This window comes from Hordeum vulgare, chromosome 3H (genome assembly GCF_904849725.1).
Source record: "Hordeum vulgare subsp. vulgare chromosome 3H, MorexV3_pseudomolecules_assembly, whole genome shotgun sequence".
In the NCBI taxonomy this organism is placed as follows: domain Eukaryota; kingdom Viridiplantae; phylum Streptophyta; class Magnoliopsida; order Poales; family Poaceae; genus Hordeum; species Hordeum vulgare.
In genome coordinates this window covers 589,988,091-590,002,789 of record NC_058520.1, presented here as the reverse complement: position 1 = coordinate 590,002,789, position 14,699 = coordinate 589,988,091, and the positions used below count along the sequence as shown (strand labels likewise).

Here is a 14,699-nt window from a genome sequence, read left to right as displayed (position 1 = left end):
GGAAGGAGTTTTTCAAAGGAAGACCTGGGTAAAGCTGCTTACATATTGGGCATCAAAATCTATAGAGATAGATCAAGAAGGCTGGTAAGACTTTCACATAGCACATACCTTGAATGATTTTGAAGGTGTTCAAAATGGATCAGACAAAGAAGGAGTTCTTGCCTTTATTGTATGGTGTGAAGTTGAAGGAGACTCAAAGCTTGACCACAGAAGAACAAATAGAAAGGATGAAGGTCGTCCCCTATGCCTCAACCATAGGCTCTATAATGAATTCCATGTTGTATGCCATACCTGATGTGTGCGTGGCCATGAGTCTAGCAAGGGGGTACAAGAGTGATCTAAGAGTGGATCACTGAACAATGGTAAAAATTATCCTTAGGTACCTAAAGAGGAGTAAGGAAAATTTTCTCGGTTATGGAGGTGATAAAGAGTTAATCGTAAAGGGTTACATTGATGCAAGCTTTGATAGTGATCCGGATGACTCTAAGTAGCAAACCGGATAAGTATAGTGGAGCAGTCATTTGGAATAGCTCCAAGTGGAGCGTGGTAGCAGTATCTACACTATGACATCAAGATTTGCAAAGTACACGCGGATCTGAATTTCCTAGGACCATTGAATAAAACCTCTCTCACAAGCAAAACATAATCAAACCCCAGAACTCATTAGGTGTTAATCACATGGCGATGTGAACTATATTATTGACTCCAGTGCAAGTGGGAGACTGTTGAAAATATGCCCCAGAGTCAATAATAAATTGGTTATTATCATGTTTCCCCATTCATGATAAACATTTATTATCCATGCTAGAATTGTATTGACCGAAAACTCAGATACATGTGTGGATACATAAACAACATCGTGTCCCTAGTGAGCTTCTACTAGACTAGCTCTTTGATCAAAGATGGTTAAGGTTTCCTAACCATAGACATGAGTTCTCATTTGATAACGGGATCACGTTATTAGGAGAATGATGTGATGTACAAGACCCAATTGTAATCATAACATTTGATCGTGTCAGTTAGTTTGTTGCTATCACTTTCTTCATGTAAAGTATTTGTTCCTAAGACCATGATATCATGCAACTCCCTGACACCGGAGTCATACCTTGTGTGTTATCAAATTTTACTTCGTAACTGGGTGATCATAAAGGTGCTCTACACGTATCTTCGAGGGTGTCTGTTGGATTGGTATGGATTGAGACTGGGACTTGTCACTCCGTATGACGGAGAGGTATCTTTGGGCCCTCTCGATAATACAACATCACAAGAAGCTTGCAAGCAATATGGCTAAAGTGTTAGTCATGGGATCTTGTATTCCAGAACGAGTAAAGCGACTTGCCGGTAACAAGATTGAACTAGGTATGGAGATACCGATGATCGAATCTCGGTCAAGCAACATAGTGCTGGACAAAGGGAATTTGCATACGGGATTGACTGAATCCTTGACATTGTGGTTCGATCAATAAAGATATTCGTGGAATATGTAGGAACCAATATGGGCATCCATGTCCCGCTATTTTGTTATTGACCGGAGAGGTGTCTCAGTCATTTCTACATGTTTCTCGCACCCGTAGGGTCCGCATGCTTACCGTTCGATGACGCTAGAGTAGTGTTGGAATATGTACGTTGGTGAAAATGTTGTTCAGAGTCCCATATGAGACCCCTAACATCAGAGGGACTCTGGAATGGTCGAGAGGTAAATATTTATATATGGGAAGTCATATTTTGGCTACCGGAAAAGTATCGAATTTTTCCAGTATTGTACCAGGAAGCTTTTGGAAGGTTCTGGATAATTCCACAGGGTTCTGGAAGTCCATGGAAGGTTCCACCACGCCCTTAGGACAACATGGGTTGTAGGGGGCTCCATAGCCTTATTGGGCCAGTCACAAGGGCCCATGCGGCTAAGGGGGCTAGAAACCCTAAGGGGCAAGGCATCTAGGAGGTGCCTTGGGCCGCCACCCCTTCCCTTGGAGGAGGGGTGAGGTATGCGCCCCCTCCTCCCCCTTGCCTCCTATAAACAGTGGAGGGGAGGGGAGGGCTGAACACAACAAGTCCTCTCCCTTGAGGCAACCCTCTCCCTTCTGTCTCTCCCATTCTCCCATGTTCACAGTTCTGGAGGTATCAAGATCCCATCTACTTCTCCTGCCTTGCTTCTGGATCAAAGGGACGAAGACGTCACTGAGCCGCACGTGTGCTGAGCGCGAAGGTTCGTCCTTTCGGCGCTGGATCGGATTGGATTGCGATTGGATCATGAAGAGTACGAGTACATCAACTGCGTAATATAGGTTTCCGATTAACGGTCTACGAGGGTACATAGACACACTCTCCCATCTTGTTGATATGCATCTCCATAGATAGGTCTTGGGTGTTCTTAGGAATTTTTTTATTTTTCATGCTTCGTTCCCCAACATGATGTTCATCTTTTACGTACCTGATTTCCTAATTAGTTACAATACTTATAATTACCATGTTTTATCTCTATTTTTATGGATTAAAATGAGTGGGAAATTTCTTAAATATTCAACAATCCAAAAACCTTATATGTGTGTGTAATTTTCTCTAATTACAAGGACGGTGTACGAGGGAAGTTCCTTGGCTAACCACCATGAATTGTATTCACATCTCCAAAGGAAACCCAGAGGGAACACTTACTCCTGCACACGAGTAAGTGTTCCATACAACTACTGACAGTGCCCGTGTTCAAAGGTGATGGTCTAAGTGTTCTTGGTGACAAGATCGTGGATTACAATCATGACCACTAAGGGTGGTAAGGATATGTGGGATGTGCTCGAGGCTAATTTTGGGGTCTCGGACATAGAAAGTGAGTTGTATCATGACTACAAGATGACCAATGACCGCTTTGTTGATGAGCAGTCCCATGAGATATAGTCACTTGTCAAGGAACTTGATCATCTCAATTGTGCATTACCGGACAAGTTTATCGTCGGAGGCATCATTGCCAAGCTTCCTCCTTGTGTAGAAATTTTGCTACTTCTCTAAATTACAAGAGACATGAATTTTTTGGTGTCAGTCTTATTGTCACTCTTGATGTGGAAGAGAAGTCGGTGGCAAAAGATACAAGTTGTTGTTTCGATGAGGGCAACTCTAGTGCCAACGTGGTGCGCATGAAGTTTTGGTCCCACAAATTCAAGAACAAGAACACCTATGATGATAAAGGTAAGCTTGAAGGCAAGAACAAGGCCTCAGAGTGTGCCAACTTAAAAAGGAAGAATGGGACCTTTAGGAATAAAGGAAAATGGAATGTGCATGGAAAGAATGACATTGGAATCCTGGTTGCATCGACTACTTTGACAGGTGTCAACATGGGAATGGCGACAATAGCATATAGTTGTGAATATATATTAACTACACTAATGACATGATCTTATGCTTATTTGGAGTTTGGCTATTATTGCTTTATTACCATGTTTATATCCTGCATATGATGTATGTTGTAATAATAACTTCCTCGATCGGTTAGATCGAGCGAGTCATAGTGCTACTAAACCGATTAAATTATTATGATCATGCATTCTTTTGGGATGCCCTGCTTTATCACTTGGCCATCCTTTTATTAATTTCACTCATAAGAGAAAGTGCAATAATGTGACTGGATGCGGAGAGAGACATTGATTGACTTGAGGATGATACTTGGCCCGTTAAGTGGAATACTTGATAAAGTCTTGCTCGAGGAGGAGATATTTGACATCACCAATTTGGGTGCGGAGGTCCAGTACCTCTTTCTCTCAGGTGAGGCTCCAGGCCTCCAGGTGACATAATTAGAGTGTATGGCTTACTGATGATCTTGGTGGAGTATCCTAAGGGAATCATACGGTGGTGTGGAAACCATGAGGTGATCCGTCGTATGTGTATAGTGTACAACCTGTGCAGAGTCAAAACTATTTGAGTAGACATGTCCACGATCATGGACAGAGTCGGTATAAGTCACACTATTCGACCGGTATCGAACTTGAGGTTCAAATCGAAATAAAAAGAGCAGGTGACACAAACATGATCAGTGATATTGGGAAGTGCATGAGATGCACTGTGGTGAAAGTTGGACGGTCCATTATGTGAAATTGGGAAGTGCATTAGTTGCACTTTTCTAACAATGGGACTATGAGTTATGCTGGTTGCGGGATACCAATTAAGTCATGGAATGGCCGTGAGAATGCAAGGCATGGTAAGACATGTGAAAATGTTGGTCTGGGAGACCATGCAAATTTGTCCATGATCTGGGGATGATCATGACAGACATTTGAAACATTATGAAACTATCCATATGCTTTATCTCCATACTTGTTAGGTGACTCATTATGCCATGATAGCTAGGACTACTATGATTTTGTTACATGCTTATCTTGATCGTTAATGTAGAGTCGCCGTTTTACCTGACCCGGCCCAATAGGGCGGGTCATACTGTAGGTAATATCCCCAACACCATGTGTTGCTTTGCTTTGTGATATATGAGTTAAATTGTGACTACTTTCAAAGTACTCGCTGGATCCTTGTTATGACCAAATCCGAAGAAAGGATTTATCTTCCTTCTGCGAGAAGGAACTGATCGAGAGTGTGCTAGGTAATAGTGGTGAAGCCAGAACCCTTCAGAATGGAGTCTATCCAAACCCCCTTGGTGGCCGAGTCAAAGTCTTACGTTGTAATCTGACGAGAAATTATGTTCTTAGGGGCTTGGTTTATGAAGCCTTACCTTAATAATTATCCGAACCCTTGCAGTTTTATGTTTGTGTTGTAATATCAAGATCTGTTAAGTCCCGTGCCAGAGTGATTCCTGGGCTGGCACGACCGCCACTCCCCCCCCCCCCCCCCCCCCCGGCCAACGCATGTGTTCTTCTCTCTTGTGTTAGGGTTTGCTTTTGGTCTTCTATTAGTAGCAATCAATATGAATATGATGCTTGCCCATTATTTACCCGATTACATGACTAGTTACATCACTTTATTACTCTATTTGATTACCATCTCTATTATGGTTATCACATTTTATCTACTTTTTGATTGGATTTCATGGAAAATTTCTTAGATATTCAACATCAATAACAAATAAAAACCTATTTTTCCTATTAGTTATGAAAAGTCAGGCTAAAACCGATACAACAGTTCACAGCATCCCTCAAGGAACACGACAACCTGGGGAGAGCAACAACCAATCTGGCACACAACAAAAAATGCCATGCACATCGCTAAGGAAAAGACACCGCCAACATAGCACAATAACATCATCGTCATCAGTCCTCCTCGGGCAAGTGTTCTGACTTTTTCCACCCACGAACATGAATGACACCCCCACCGCAACAAATGCGTGAATCCATAGTATATCGCAACAAATGTGTGGAGCCACGGTATCGTCACTGCTCCAAAATCGAGCGGCTCGAACTTTGCTATAGACAACCGCAGGTGTCGTCCTCCCCTAAAGAGATGTGCGAAGCGATAGTAACATCATCCTCATCACTCCTCCATCAACAAGCGGCTCTAACTTCGCCATAGATGGCCACCAATGATTTTCTCCCCCACAACAACTTCGCCACAGACAGCCACCGGCAACAGGCATCACCGCCTCCAGGGGTAATTGCTTATCAAATAGAGGTAGCCAACAATAGAAAGGTCCTCCTTGTTCCAACGACGCACCAATAGAGAGAGAGAGAAATCCGGTGCCATAGGTTGGAAAGAATTCACTTTGTTTTTCTTTTAAGTAATGTTGCGTACCAAATGAACTTTGCCATACAGAAAAAAATGGACCATGTAATGGTAAAAATGAAGCTACAAAATGCCCTTCTTAACATATGTATTCATTGGTGTGCACTTGCCAACCATGAGCCCAAGGGATGATGCACAAGGCCATAAATGGATCATCCATCAGTACAAGACACACACTAGACAAACTGAAAGTTGCACTGTCGGCCCTTCCCCAAGAGAGCTGTCATGTCGGCTCCTGCATATTTCAACTTCCAAAGCAGAGGAACGACTTGATTAGATTTCTGAAAGCTCGGCATAGATAGACCATATGGAATTAAAACCCTAGTTTTGCTCAGTTATCCACTCAAAGCCACGTAGATGTTGGTCTTCACCTATAAAAGAGAAAGGAAACCCAGTTAACATTAGGAACCTTGATCTGCTTTTAATAATGAGACTTAGGATGTGCCTGAATGATTTGAGGCACTCTGCTACATGGTACATACATGCCCAAAGCGCTGTCAGCCGCAGGACGATGCGATGCCTCCTCTTTCATGATAGCAAAACATCTTTAGCAAAGCTAATCAATGAATGTTGTGCTCGGGCAATCGGCATAAACAATATCTCAGGCAGCTTCGCTTCACCCAAACTTGCCGCATTACCCTATTCTACTCCCTCCAATCCATATTAATTGACGCTGCTTTAGTACCAAAGTTGTACCAAAGCAGCGTCAATTAATATGGAATCAGAGGGAGTAACCAATTTTTATGCCACATCATACGTACATTAATGTGCACATCGTCAAGACTAAAAAAATATTATGAATTCTGTGTTTTCTTTTTTGGGGTAAAACCGATCCAAATGGCAACTTCTTACTCTGGAAAGAAACTGCAGAGTGCAGACACAGGTGCCATATATATTCTCTCTAGTGCACAGGGCCACCAGTTGCCTTTTTCCAGAAAGCATTCGCCTTTATCAGATGTGCTGCAACATATATGGCAGAGGAATCACAAGACTACGGAAATGCCAATCTAGGCCAGAGCTGGAGTACTAGTGTATTGCTCCTAACTTAGCCGTAGCTTCCTCTATGCCCATGTGCACACAATAACTGGAGAATACTGCCCAGTGACAACAAATCTTGCCCAAAGAAGGACTGTCCAGTAGCCAAATTCCAGACCGACACAAGCTTTACTAGTGATTACAAATGTTAGAGAGAGAGAGACCTGCATGCTGGAGTTGTAGAGAGAGAAAGGTGGTGATTAATTGCTGTCCACCCCACCCCAGGGTAGCTGTAGTATTTTCTAGGCTGGCTTCCAGTGCGGCCACATGCTCCGTGTCTCCTAATAACCCAAACCCAGCCCGTGAATGACGCACAACAGATGGAACTGCTCCCCAGGATAAGCCGAGCCAACGACCTCTCCCTCACCCAATTATAACCACCACCAATTTTGCCTTCTCCTCCACTTATCACACCTTAATACGAGTACTATATATATCTCACTTGCTGTCATGTGTCTTCTTCTGTCAATCCAAACCGAGATGTAACATGCCGGGCTTCGGCACCACCATCATTGCAGCATTTTCATACTGTTTGATCTTTGCTTTTCCTTGGTTCTCGAGTGTGTTATGTTGCCGTACAGACAAACCTCTGGTTAGCATCTTCTGCAAAAATGTAGAAAGATTAGAAAAAGAAACTAAACACATGGAGACCCATGATGATGCTCGGTGTCCAGCATCGAGCTTACCAGCAGAAGCCACCTGGTCAAGTGCCGGTATGCCAGATTCTGAATGGCAGCTGTATGGTCGTCGGCAGAATGGTGCAAAGTTGGATTATCACAAGATTGCCTTTATGCATATGGGATACTGACGCAGAAGTGCACAAAACATATTGCCTGAAATTGAGATTACATTAAGCGGGCTGGTTAACAGGGTCGCATACATGAATCAGATAGTTTTCTAAGAAATGGATGAATTTTCTTCATGCTAGAGTGTCGGTCACACATGTGAAAAGTAATCTACATGGGGTAATGAAGGACGTCGGAAAAAATAATATGACATATAAACACTTGAGCTCGTTAACATACTTTGGATCGACTTTTTTTCTCACAGGCATAAGCTTGTTTGGCTCAGAACAATAACAGAGTAATATGACAGCTTGCCATCCCGTTTATTTTTATTTAATTTTCTATTGCTTAAAGGACGAAAACCTTTGGAATACAATCTAATTTTTGTTTTCTTTATCCCTAGTAACCTACTTGCACAATTACTTCAGCAATGACCAATCCACAAACAGCATAACAATTATAGAAGTTCAGAATTTGAATAAAATATTAAAGGGCAAACGGGGAGATTCATGCGGCAGACTATGTAAACAGGTACAATCATTTCATTACTATTCAAGCAAAATCGTGTGACCAGAAAGAGTTGAGCTAACTAGTCAGATACCTGTGTTACGCTTGAGCGAACCTGCATGACCGAATATGGTGAAGGGAACATGCACCTTTGGTAATTCAGTGCAAAAATTTCTTGGACAGCATAGCTTCCATGGTTCCTTTGCCACCCTTTATCCAATAAAGCTGTGACCATGGGGCTTCATCAATCCTTTATCTTGCAAAATGTCCCTAATCTTGACTGCACCATCCCACATGTCTTGATTTGCATACAGGTTAGAAATTGTCACATAATAACCACTGTTTTCAGGCTCCACGCAGAGCAAATGCTTTGCGATGGACTCACCCATCTTGAGTTCAGCCTTGTTACTGCAAGCACTTAACAGTGCACCCCAAACTCCATGTGCTTCCTTGGATGGTAAACTCTCCACAAATTTCTGTGCTTCCTGCAGCCAACCAGCACGTCCAAGCATGTCAACAATGCATACATGGTGTTCGGCTGTTGGAGTAATCCCAAATTTCTCTGACATAAGGTGGTAATACTCCCATCCTTCATCAGTGAGTCCAGAGTGACTGCAAGCTGACAAAAGAGCAATAAAAGTACTTCTCGTGGCTGTCATCCCACACTGAATCATCTTGCAGAAAAGTTCTGTTGATCGCAACCCATGCCCATGAAATCCTAAAGCTGATATCATGGAGTTCCAGCAAGCAACTGATTTTTCAGCAGAGGATCCAAATACCCTGACAGCAACGTCGAGTCTTCCACACTTACTGTACATATCAACTAGCGATGCTGAAACAAAAACATTATTTTGAAGATCAGACCTGACCACATGCCCATGAATGCTCTTTCCATATCTAAGATCCCCTAGTTGGGTGCAAGCACAGATGATACTGACTGTACACATTTCATCAGGCACGAAGTCTTCAATCTTCTGATATAACTGCAATGCTCTCCAGCCATCGTTATTCTGTGCAAAGCCAGAGATCATACAATTCCAGGAGCACAAATTTATATCTCCAGGACTATAGAAGATTGACTCGGCACTTTCAGTATCTGCAAACCGGAAATACATGGTTAACAGGGCATTCTTCACCCTCAAATTGCATGCAAGCAAGTGCTTTAGTGACATGCAGTGGATGGACTTTCCTAGGGAGTGCAGTTTAAGAGTTCCACACGCTGATAAAACACTAACTAGTGTAATGCTGTCAGGATTTACTGGCAAAGATGAATGCATGAACCGAAAGGCTTCCAAGGCGTCAGCATGTAGTCCATTCTGTACACAGCCTACTATGGCTGTATTCCATGAAATAATATCTGACACCAACATTATCCTTTCCAATAGCGCGAAGCCAGCCAGTGTGTCCCCGCAGCATATGTACATGTGCATCAACGCATTAACAACTGAAACTGCACTCACAAATCCATACTTCAGGATAAAAGAATGAACTCCTTTGCCAAAGCTAAGGTCTTCTGGACAAGAGCATGAAGGTAGAACAGCAAGTATAGTGGCCATGGTGCACTTTAAACCTTCAGAAAGCAGCTCTTTGAACATATCTTGAGCCTCTACTCCCAGTGAGACATCTCTTGAGTAGCCAGAAAGCATTGTGTTCCATGAGATCAGGTCTCTTATTGGCATTTTCCTGAACAAAAGCTTAGCAGTAAATGAGTCATGACATTTCATATATAAACCAAGTAGGCTGTTTCCTATAGAGGACTCCTCAAGGAGAAGGCCTTTTCTGACTATGTATCCGTGGATTTCTTTCCCTTCACGGAGCAGTCCTTGATCAGCACAGCCAGAAATTACAGTCACCAAAGTCGCATGATCTGGCTGGTACCCTGATATCATTTCTTGGAAAACAAAGAGGGCTTCGCTGACCTTTTCATTGTCCACCAATCCCTTGATCATAGCATTCCATGATACCAAAGTTTTACTGGAAATGGCTGCAAAGACATTCTCTGCATCGTCGGGAAACCCAAGGGCTGAATAAAATGTTATCAGACAATTCGCCACCGAGCAAGACGCGGTTTCCTCATAACCAAGCTTGACGAGACAGGCATGGACAGATCCCCCAAAGGATAAAAGATGATCATCTGCGCGAGAAGCAGCTGAAAGGACAGAAGACAGGGTGACCTCATCTGCCTGAGCCGCGAAACGGATCATCTCCCTGAAGTAACAAGCCGAAACTTGAGAAAGTCCATTGAACGTGCTTCCACCAATCATAGAATTCCATGAGGTGGTGTCCCAACACGGCATCCTCCAGAACACAGCCTCCGAAGCCCAGAAACGCCCACACTTCGCGTACATGTCCACGAGAGCATTCTGAAGGTTGAGGTCAGCGTCGAGGCGTCTCTTCACGGCCGCGGCATGGAGCGACGTCCCAAGGTCCATGTCTCTGGCGCGCGACGCACCCGACAGCATGATGACCATGGTGGCCGAATCGAACGCCCCGAGCACGCGCGCCATCCGCCGGAACAGAACCGCGGCGTCGCCCAGGCGGCAGCTCCGCGTCAGAGCATCGAGCGCGGCGTTCCACAGGATCAGGTCCGGGCGGGCGGCCTCGTCGAACAGCGCCAGGGCGGCACGCGCGTCGCCCCTCCTCCTGGCGTAGGACGTGAGGAGGGAGGTGCGCACGGGCGGGTCCAGCACCGCGCCGGACTTGAGGGACGCGCAGTGGAGGGCGGCCACGGCGTCCGCGGCGAGGCGCGCGTCGTCCCTGAGCGCGCGCACGATGGAGCTGGCCCGTGCTCCGTGGGGCATTCCGTCGAGCAGGCAGCGGGCGCCGACCTCGGCGGGCGCATGGTGGTATGGAGCTGTTGCTACGTGAATGCCCTGGTAGGAAATGCGGGCGTGGTTGGCTGTGGCGGGGAAGGTGAGGTTCACGGCGACAAGAAGCCTGGGAGCTCCACGGCGTAGCATCCGCCGGCGCAGTGCGGCGGTTCTCCACGGAGTTCCACGGCGAAGGAGATAAAAGAATGTACAGTTGCATTTTTCTACCCTTCCGCTCACACGTCCTCCTCAAAAGTTCAGACACGCGATTGGTGAACAGAAAAAAGGAAAAAAAAAACGATTCAGTCGGTTCGTCATCGTACTAAAAGTAAGAGCATGGTTAATAATATAGCCAAATGCTAGGTATAAGATGTTATCATATCATCTATAGCTAATAAATACATTCACTCATACAATAAGGTTAGCTATAAGGTTGATTATAGGATTAATATTTTTTTCATCTTCTCTCTATCTCTTTCTTCACATTTATTACATTCATTACATCTTCAGTACAGACAGTCTACTTGTAGCTTTGTCATGGGGAGGATATAAGAGCTCACGGACGCGTCCAACCAGTTCGTCCGATAGAACACGGCGCCATCTTAGTTCATCTTTCCTTTTTCTTTATTCGTTATTTTTTCTTTCTCTTCATCTCTATCAATAACGTGCAAGTGACCGGATATATGAGAAAGAAATTAAAAAAAATGGTTTCACGGACGGATAAATAGGGGCTTAAAACAAACACGTCCTAAAAGGTTCATAATTTTTTTTAAAAAGTTGCTCAGATTTGAAAAGTTCATAAATTTCAAAAAGAGTTCATCAATTTTTAAAATGTTCATCAAATATGAAAAAAATTCATCGATTTTCAGAAAAAGTTCATTGTTATTTAAAAAACATCAAATTTGTAAAAATAGATCAAAATGATTATTTCATAGATTGTGAGAAAAAAAAATCATCCAATTTGAAAAACGAAAAATTGAAAAAGTTCATCGTTTTGTTAAATAGTTCATTGATAGTTCACAAATTTGAAAAAGTTTGAGCATTTAAAAAAATTGAGAAAGGAAAAAGAAAAATATTAAAGAAAAATAAAGAGATAAAAAAATAAAAACCAAACAAAACCCGATGTCTTTCTATGAACGGGAAAAATCAGATTGGGAAGTTTGTGGAAACTTCCCAAAACCGAAGGCTTTGAGCGTACTGAGAAAATTTTAGGGGACTATTAGGTGCCCGTGGACCGGCCGGGACTCGCCGGTCAAGCGTACACCGTTTGATTTAGCAGGCTCCAGCCACCAAATCCGCAAGCTCGTCTTCGACCCGGTCCCAATCTACGATCTGCTAAAAAGTCAAACGACATAAATCCCCTTCGTCCCAACTCCTCTATGCTTCACTTGGACTACGCGGCGAATACACCCACCCCACGTCTGCAATAGCTCGATCGTCGCCATTTCACGCGTCATCACTCGCCGGTCCGTCTGTATGCAGCAAGCCGTTGCAGCAAAAAAAATCCCGTGGACACGGGAAGAGCAGCTTGTGCCATTGGTTGGTTGCAAACCACTGCAGCACCCATCTTCGTTTGTCACATGAGCTTCGTCGGCTCACCGCTCCCGACCATTGCCGCACATTTTAAGTTTTTTTTTGATGGTTACCGTAGCAACACAGCTAAAGCTTTAGTAGCTATGGTTGAAGCTTTTTCTTTCAATGGTTACAACACTTTTTCGTTTGTTCAATGGCCGGTGGAAGCTTTCTCGATCTTCGATTGACGTCTATTTCTTCTAGGGTTGTAATTATTTTGTCAAATTATTGCAACTTATTTTGTTGCGCAATGTTTGATTGTATCTTTTTCATCAACCGTTGAAGCTTTTTAATGCAATTAAGCTTTTATAGTCAACGATTGCATCCCTATGCCCCGGTTCCAGCACACGGCTGTCCTGGTTTGCTGCATCATCATGGTTGTTTCCGTGCATCCCGAAAATCACAGCGCCATCCACAACTTCGTCCCCCGCCCCTGGTTTGAAGCAAAACAGAAGAAGAGGAAAAGGGGGAGGAAAAAGGGAGGTGGCGGCAGCACACGGCGAAGCCCAACCTGTTGTGATGGTCGAGGATTCGATAAGGGAGATGGATTGGGCGAAGGGGGTGCGACAAAGATGAAGTGGTCGAGAGGGAAGGGATAAGATGGGGGAACACGATGCTAGCCGCAGGATCTCGCCCGATCGAACGCGGCATGCGCGACCGGCATAAGACTGGCCCGACGAGCCAGATGCAATGAATTAGTGTAATGTGCGGTAGGTTGTCCTAGGGATGACTGTGGTTTACCATTTCCAAAATATAAAACGTAAAATGGAAGTTACAAGTCACGCGCGGTAGGTTGTCCTCCGGAAGATGAGATCTAGAATGTCAAAAAAATAAATAGAGGACGAAATCTAGGGGAAGAGATCGCGTGTTCCATTCTGGTTGTGCACACATTTGTTTTGCAGTTAAAAGAAGAAAGAAGAAAAAGGCAAATGTGTCGACCTGGGGGAGGGGGGTGCACCCATTTGCAAATTGTATAGTAGCAGGCCCTATCTTTTGGTCATGCTGTTATCGGAGGTATGTTTCCTATTTAGTGTTTCAGGCCATTTGACAAACCGGAGCGCACCCATCCGTGCGTTCGGCCGGCCCATTCCATTTTTTTTCTGATTTTAATATGTAAAAAGAAGTGCGCGGCTAAGAATCAAACACGCGAGCTCCACCTTAAGTTTAACTCACACTAAATAACTAGACCAACAACACATTGTGATAATATGTTTTCTTTTATTCTTTTATACTTTCTCCAGCGTTTTTTTCTTCTATTTTCAGTTTTTGTTTTTTCCTGATTGGTTTTCTTTTTTGTTTTCCTTTTTCTGTTCATTTTCTTTCAAAATGCACTTTTGTTTCCAACTCGATTGACTTTATCTGAAATCAATTGTTTTTGCAATCTATAAAAAATCAATTATTTTACAATTGATGAATTATTTTTGGAAATCCAACAACCTTTTTCCAAATCAACGAAGTTTGTAAATAATTGATGAACTTTTTCAAATTTGACGAACTTTTTTTCAATCAATGAGATTTTTTTCCAAATTCATGATTTTGTTTTTGCAAAATCCATGATTTATTTTTCGAATTCACAATTTTAGTCTGTTTTTTTGTTCTTTTTCAGATGCAATCAAGCGAACCATGGGGAAATAAAATGCAAAATCTATATGGGCCAGAGAGCTCTCCACGCGCCCCATAGCGCTGGATAGGAGCTCCTTGTGGGAGGTGGCACTTTGATGGACAAGCCTCAAAATCTGGTGGGCTGGCCTTGTTTATTCATGGGCCGCTCAGTGGGCCCATTGACCCATCTTATGTGCCAGGCCACAAATCATTCGTCTCTCGCCCAGCAGCAGGAGCCTAGCCCGCCATTCACTTGGCTCCTTCGTTTGGCTGAAAAAATGAACTTGCCTCCTTCGTGAATGAAATGGGCATCTCTTCTCCAGCACTGCTTCATCTTGATCTGCAACCGTCGACGATCCCAAGTTTGATCAGTTGTTGGATCCGTCACTGTTCTTCCAACGGTAGAGTGTATTTCTAGGGCAGACAGATCATGTCCAATGGAGAAACCCTCCGACGAAGCAAGCAATGGTGCTTTCTTCTCGTTTGAGACACGTGAGGTAGCAATTCGAGAAAAGATGTTAGTATCCACTACACAGGATGTGCTTCTTGATGCCTCCCAATCCCCATGTGTTGCACACGAACTACTTCCAGGTAGCTGGCCTTGGTCTAGTCCTTCGCCATATCTTGGTAAGAACAACAAATATAAGTGTGAAGTCTAAGATAATAATACTACTAC

The 14,699-nt window shown here is 43.7% G+C and overlaps 1 protein-coding gene across 2 annotated transcripts; it reads right to left on the bottom strand.

Moving 5' to 3' along the window:
* Window positions 1-5,672: 5,672 nt before the first annotated feature.
* Window positions 5,673-11,055, bottom strand: LOC123440882 (pentatricopeptide repeat-containing protein At4g19220, mitochondrial). Of its 2 annotated transcripts, XM_045117421.1 has the most exons (4): window positions 8,134-11,055; window positions 7,434-7,580; window positions 6,912-7,350; window positions 5,673-6,083 (listed from the first exon to the last, which is right to left on the bottom strand). In XM_045117421.1, the coding sequence occupies exon 1, from the start codon at window positions 10,997-10,999 to the stop codon at window positions 8,252-8,254; it is 2,748 nt and encodes a 915-aa protein (XP_044973356.1). In that variant the 5' UTR covers window positions 11,000-11,055; the 3' UTR covers window positions 5,673-6,083; window positions 6,912-7,350; window positions 7,434-7,580; window positions 8,134-8,251. The 2 variants fall into 2 exon arrangements, with proteins under 2 accessions (XP_044973356.1, XP_044973355.1); XM_045117420.1 differs by lacking the exon at window positions 5,673-6,083 and having other exon boundaries at window positions 6,639-7,350.
* Window positions 11,056-14,699: the final 3,644 nt, after the last annotated feature.

Excerpts from the sequence above, each read along its gene's own strand:
- LOC123440882 (XM_045117421.1), bottom strand. The coding sequence starts at position 10,999 with ATGCTACGCCGTGGAGCTCCCAGGCTTCTTGTCGCCGTGAACCTCACC.